The sequence below is a fragment of the Bubalus kerabau genome, chromosome 9 (genome assembly GCF_029407905.1).
Source record: "Bubalus kerabau isolate K-KA32 ecotype Philippines breed swamp buffalo chromosome 9, PCC_UOA_SB_1v2, whole genome shotgun sequence".
Taxonomy (NCBI): domain Eukaryota; kingdom Metazoa; phylum Chordata; class Mammalia; order Artiodactyla; family Bovidae; genus Bubalus; species Bubalus kerabau.
Window position 1 is genome coordinate 23,419,635 of NC_073632.1, and position 6,737 is coordinate 23,426,371.

The 6,737-nt window shown below is 42.4% G+C and overlaps 1 protein-coding gene across 3 annotated transcripts in view; it reads right to left on the reverse strand.

Annotated features, from left to right (window-relative positions):
- The window catches only part of LOC129619639 (interphotoreceptor matrix proteoglycan 1-like), a 39,335-nt gene extending 33,044 nt beyond the window's left edge, over positions 1 to 6,291 (reverse strand). For 2 of the 3 annotated variants that reach the window (XM_055534841.1, XM_055534842.1), the window contains exons 1-2: positions 6,161 to 6,291; positions 1,365 to 1,906 (exon numbers count right to left, since the gene is read on the reverse strand). In XM_055534841.1, the coding sequence (XP_055390816.1) occupies positions 1,365 to 1,906; positions 6,161 to 6,245 (627 nt within the window). In that variant the 5' untranslated portion in view covers positions 6,246 to 6,291. Of the gene's footprint in view, positions 1 to 1,364; positions 1,907 to 6,055 lie in introns of all 3 variants that reach the window. The other variant, XM_055534843.1, reaches the window with a different exon arrangement.
- Positions 6,292 to 6,737: the final 446 nt, after the last annotated feature.

Here is a 6,737-nt window from a genome sequence, read left to right on the forward strand (position 1 = left end):
CATGTACATTGCCATATGTAAAATAGATGACCAGTGCCAGTTCGATGCATGAAGCAGGGCACCCAAAGCTGGTGCTCTGGAAAAGCCTGGAGGGGTGGTGTGGGGAGGGGTGTGGGAGGAGGGTTCAGGATGGGGGGGACACGTGTGTACCTATGGCTGATTCATGTTGATATATGGGAGAAACCATCATAATATTGTAAAATAAATGTCCTCCAATTAAAATAAATAAATAAATAAATAAATAAATAAAATGATGTACCAGTGACCCAGCTTTGGATGTGAGAGTAAGGAAACACCCTTGGGGTTGGCAGAGTTATAAATGGAGGGAATGTGAGTCCATGGATGACTCTGTAGAGCAGAGTTGTCCCACCCACCAAGTGAAAGAAAATAAACTCATATTCTATTTAAGTTACTGTATTCTTGATCTCTTCATTATGGCAGCCTAGAGGTATCCTAGTTAATACACCTGGACTTGGTACCCTGGGACTCTGTTCCTTGAGATTGTCCCAACATCAACTCACCTCACTTGGGGGAGGTGGGTATAGCACGAAGTCTTATTTAAAGTTCACTTGAAGAATTGGTTTTAATGTGGTTTTAATTTGCATAGTGATTTAACTTACATGGAGCTTACAAATATTTTTTTCTTATTTTCAGAAATTCTGTAATCTTTGTGATGGGCATTGTGTACTTGAATTTAATTATCCATGCCTGTGAGACATTCATAGTTTAGCAGTTTTCATATTGTATGTATTTCTACAAAAGTACATAAAGAAACAAAATAAATGTGATTTGGGGGGATGTTTCGTAATCAGAGTTATATGCTTTTTGATGATGATCTCACTTTCTTTGTTAGTGGTTGGGATGCTGAGCCATTTTGTCATTTTATTTTTTTGTTGGTTTGTTTTACAAGAACATAAAGGGAACTGAAAAAAAAAATTTCTTACACCTGAACACTTGACCTCATCTCTTCTGGACTTTTCTAGCCTTGAACCCTTTTGTCAGATAGCTGGAAAACAGAATGAACTTAGGAAAAGTCTGCTCATATTATTTATAAATTCCAAGTTCAGTTCTTGAGTGGTTATGTATTGGTCCCAGGAAAATGAAATCTAGAGGAACTATAATGAAAAGGTCTTAGAAATAAGTTTGTTCCCAGATAGCTGAGTGGCTGCCTCGTGCGTCTACCATAGAATTCTTGCCTGTTGGATCCAAATCCATCTCAACACTCCAGTTGAATGCTATCAGCAACAGATATCTCAGAAGCTTGTCTCTTCCGAATTGCATTGCTCAAGACAGCAGTGATTCCATTCTAAAGTAACAACAAAAAGGAAAGTAGACGCACAGAGTTGTACGCGGTGTCCACTCACCAGTTGTGTGAATCGCTGCTCCAGAGCTTGATATTCAAGCGAGCTCTTGTTAAACAGGTCAGTGGAGAAGGGCACGTTGGCCACACGCAAACTGAAGAACACCACCAACTCTCGGCCCCTGGCAGCGACAGTCATGGTGCTGGTGGTGACGTAGTGCAAACCTGGATCAGGAGTGATGTTCTCCAGGAAATAATCCGGGCTGGAAACATGCCCACTGAATCCTGGGGCCTCAGAGGAGGTAGGAGTCCTAGTGAGATCCACTCCATCTGAGTCTTCCATTGTATCTTGGCTGCTGGTACTCAACCGGTCTTCTGAAGATGTAGGCAAGTGTGAAATTTCCGGAACCAATGGGCTGATGGCAGAATGATCATCAGTGGGGACAGTAAGCTGTGGGATTAGTACTGTCTGGCCAATGGACATTGTGTCTGTGGCACTTTGATCAGTCTGAGAAAAGATGCTTGATGCAGTAAAAAAAGGTAGAGTTTCTGATAGGGAGGTAGAAGTCACAGCAGGTGGAGACCAACCATCCGTGGGTGAAGCTCCTGAGACCAAGTCATGATGTCCAAGCATCCCCACAAAGAATAGAAGGCAAAAAAGAAAATCCAAAGATAAAATTAATTTTGGAAAAGATAGCATTTGAATTATTTTAATATCATATTTGGTTTTACTTATTTTTTAATTTCTAGATTTTTTCCAAGTTTTATTGAGATATAATTGACATACCTCACTGTATAAATTTAAGATGTATAGCTTAATGGTTTGACTTACATATACAATGAAGTAATTACCATGTTTCATATCATATTTCAAAAAACAAATTGGTACAGAAAGGGCAGGCAGCCCTATATCCACACTTAGGGAGACAGAGGCTAGGTCTCTATAACCATTTTATTCAGGGCCAAAACTTGTGGATATGTGAGTCTAAAAGAGCACCAATTGCCTAGAATTTTAGGAATTACTGCCCAGTGAGACACAGCACACATAGGGACCAGGTGGTAAAAAATGACTAGGTCAGCAGGTGGTACAAACCACAGATGGTTTTGGGATAGACTTGGATCCCACATACCCATCTGGAACTCTCAGCCAATTAGCTGGGCACTTTTGGCCTGAAAATTTTGTTCACTTTCCAATCATGCAAGCCTGAATTTTATGCAATTGGCTTTTTTGGGATCACAATGATCACATTTTGGTAGTTTTATCAATCAAAATTTAAATCATGTTTTTCCAAAATTGGATAATCTAAATGAACACTTTGCCTGTTTGCAAAATAATATTGAAAGTGTGAAGGTGTGGGTTACACACAAATAATTTGAACTTTGCGTTGGCCATGCAAGTAAATATTTGATACTATTTAAAGGTTTTTTCATTCCTACATGATTATATCTTGATAATACTACGACTTTGCATTGCTTTCTTGAGTAAGTACATATTGAACTACTGAAGTCCACTCCCTTTTTGGTGCAAAATTAAAATCAATAAGTGTTTATGAACTAAGAGAGTGGTTATATGAAGCTTTCAGATAAAGAGATTGGTGGGTTATTAAAATATTCCAATAAACCTAAATTTCACAGCCACTGACAATATTTAAGGCATTAGGTAGATCAAAACGGGGAGCTTTCTGTGATTACTTTGGTGGCGTTTTGGCAAATATGTGGGAAAGCTGTGCTCAAATTCAAACACTAAGCATGATGAATGGACTGTCTGGAGGCAGATATAATCTTTGGACTCTCAGTCAGCTAATTTACTAGAGTGCAATCACCCAAACTGAAATTCCAAGTGATAAACAGCTCTGAAAGGTGGAATCATATTACTTTTATTAGTTTCTTAAAATAAAAACTGTCTATGGTGAATTGTAAGCAGATTTCAAAGAAGTTCCCCCTTGCTTTCTCCCTTGGAGGATGCCTAAGTTTGTCTACTATCAGAATGAAGTTTCCTAACATCTAAGATCTTTCTGGATATACACTTGTAATTTTATTCACATCTCCATTGCTATGGACGGAATGTTTGCCTCCTCCCCAAATTTATGTGTTACAGCCCTCATCTCCAGTGTGACAGTATCTGGAGCAACAATCTTTGGGAGGTAATTAAGTCATGAGGATGGAGCCCTCATGAATGGGATTAGTGCCCTTATAAATAAAAAGAGACATGAGAGATGATCTCTCTCTGCCATGTGCAGATACAGCAAGAAGGCGTCTGTGTGTTAACTGGAAAAAAAACCCTCACCAGGAACTAGATAAGTCAACAATTTGATTTTGGACATTGTAGCCTACAGAACTGTGAGGAATAAATTTCTGCTGCTTAAGCCACCCAGTCTATGATGTTTTGCTATATAGCAGCCCGAGCTGTCTAGAACACCCGTGGAGGGATCTGGGATGAGTGAATTGAACACTTTGAGTACTATCAGTGGCCTCTTGGTGTTATGGAGAAACGCATTTGAATTCATGCTCCTGGGATGCGATGTCAGCACCCCTCCAGGTGACCAGGGCCAGGGAAGAAGACCAATGACATATGTCTTCATTCTTCTCTGGGTCAGCATTGCACTACTCACTCACACCTTTTCCACTATACAGACTTCAGTCAGATTAAAACAGTCTGCAGCATTACGTTGAGTGAGTGAGTGAAGTCACTCAGTCGTGTCCAACTCTTTGCGACCCCGAGGACTGTAGCCCGCCAGGCTCCTCTGTCCATGGGATTCTCCAGGCCAGAATACTGGAGTGGATTGCTGCCGGGAGCTGGCATATTGCATATTGAGTGCATATTGCATATTGAGTGCAGCACTTTCCACAGCATCATCTTTCAGGATCTGAAATAGCTCAACTGGAATTCTATCACTGTCGGGAGCCAGCGTGAGGAACTCCGCCCATGACAAAGGTCATGAGGAAGGAGGCTCAGCATACGCAAAGGTGGGATCGAGCCTCAGGAGTCCCCCTGGAAATTCTCGAGCATCTACCCCCAAAACCAGAGTCTGCCTACTTTCTGCTTTGTGCTTTCACCTACACCTCTGACTTTACAGGGGGCTGTCCCCCACTACCTCTCTCTGAAAAGAGAGTTAGCTTACAGCTCCAGTTAATAATTCCTGGGTGTGACAGTGTTTCAACCTACAACCTCCTTTGGAAGTCCTCTAGCCTGCCTGAATAGGTTTATCCGGCCACATGTGATTGTTCAGAGCCTCCCAACTGTGAGAGGCAGGAGATGTTCTAAACTGTCTAAACACAGATTCTTTTGAGTAGTTAAAAGATTGATTAGAAATTGTATTGGTGAAGGGTTTTTCACTTATTGAGCCAATATTTGCTGCTAAGTCTCCATACTCCTTACCTACTGTGTCCTTGGCAGTGTATTGATTGATATAATGGGTGTATAGAAATGTAAAATGCAGCTTTGTCCAATGCTTTTTTGGAGGCTGGTGCCTGACTTTGGAATAATCACCTTTAGAGAAAAATAAGTTTCTTAAAATGTTAACAGGCCTCCGGGCCAGAAGATGATGTCAATCACCTGAACTTTTGCATATGATAAGTTTGAAAGCCTGGCTTCGATTAGGACCAGGAACTGCTGTCCTTGCATGACTCCACCCCTTCCCCCATTATCCTCTATGCACAACTTTAGGTATAAAAACTACTTTGGAAAATAAAGTGCGGGCCTTGTTCACTGAAACTTGGTCTCCCCATGTCGCTCTCTCTCTCAAATTCTGGCTGAGTCTCCATCTGGAGCGCGGAACCCGCCATGCTTGCTAATTATGCCTGGGCTTCTAAGATCCGACCGGGGAGGCCTCAGTGTCTCCTCTCCTTTGGGAGAACGGAAGGACGCCTGCGGCCCTTGAAGTTTTATTGGTCTCCCGCGTAAACCAAGCTACTCAGCGTCTTTTCTCCACTGAATTTTCCTACTGAGCTATCCTCATTCTATTACTCTTTATATCTTTAATTAATATCTAATTGAAGCTATTGTATCCTTATCCTCGCCAACGCCGTCCCCGCTTCGAATACCCTGGATCAGCCGGGGCTGGGCTCCGGCCGATTGCCATTTCCTTCTCCAGGGGATCTTCCCAACCCAAGGATTGAACCTGGGTCTCCTGCATTGCAGGCAGACTCTTTATCCTCTGAGCCACCAGGGAAGCTCTGCAGCATTATGTTATCAGCCAACAAAAATGAATTTCTTTTCCCCTTTGTAGCCTCTTAACATTAATCATTCACATTCACAATAAACCCAACCAAGTTGGTTTCACTGATAGAACAGTTGGCTATTTAAATGTACATTGGTAGGTGAAATACAGGGTTCCCACTGGAATATACTTACACTAAATCATCATTTATAGAACAGTTGGCTATTTAAATGTACATTGGTAGGTGAAAGACAGGGTCCCCACTGGAATATACTTACACTAAATCATCATTTCTTTATCTGAAATTTAAACTAAGTTGGTTGTATTTTTCTTTGCTGAATTTAGTATCCCTATCTAAGTGTGATTTTAAAAAGACTCCTTATATTCTCTCAGCTTGATATTGAAACCAGTAAAGCTATAGTCAGAGACTGACAGAGACTGAGACAGAACTGTGTTTGAACATCTCTTGTGGAGGTACATGTCAGCAGTGGACTGCCACAGGGGCAGGGGCTCTGCGTGCAGCAGACTTGGGTATGGCATAAGCCCTTTTGGAGGAGGTCACCATTAACCCCACCATACAGCTGCCAGCACTTACACAGGACTGGGAAATAGACTCTTGGAGGACACAAACAGAACTTTGTGTGCACCAGGGCCCAGGAGAAAGGAGCAGTGACCCCACAAGAGACTGACTCAGACTTGCCCGTGAATGTCCAGGAGTCTCCAGCAGAGGCATGGGTCGGTGGTGGCCAGCTGCAGGGTTCAGGGCAGTGAGTGTAGCAGTACATGCACGGGATCTTTTGAAGGAGATCCCCATTATCTTCATTACCTCCACCATAGTCTGGCACCAGGTAAATAGCAGGGAGGGAACACAGCTCCACCCATCAACAGAAAATTGGATTAAAGATTTACTGAGCCTGGCCCCACCCATCAGAACAAGACCCAGTTTTCCCCTCAGTCAGTCTCTCCCATCAGAAAGCTCTATAAGCCTCTTATCCTTCTCCATCAGAGGGCAAACAGACTGAAAACCACAATCACAGAAAACGAACCAGTCTGAGCACAAGCCTTGTCTAACTCAATGAAACTATGAGCCATGTTGTGTAGGGCCACCCAAGATGGATGGGTCATGGTGGAGAGGTCTGACAGAATGTGGTCCACTTGAGAAGGGAATGGCAAACCATTTCAGTATTCTTGCCTTGAGAACCCCATGAACAGTATGAAAAGGCAAAAGGATAGGATACTGAAAGAGGAACTCCCCAGGTCGGTAGGTGCTCAATATG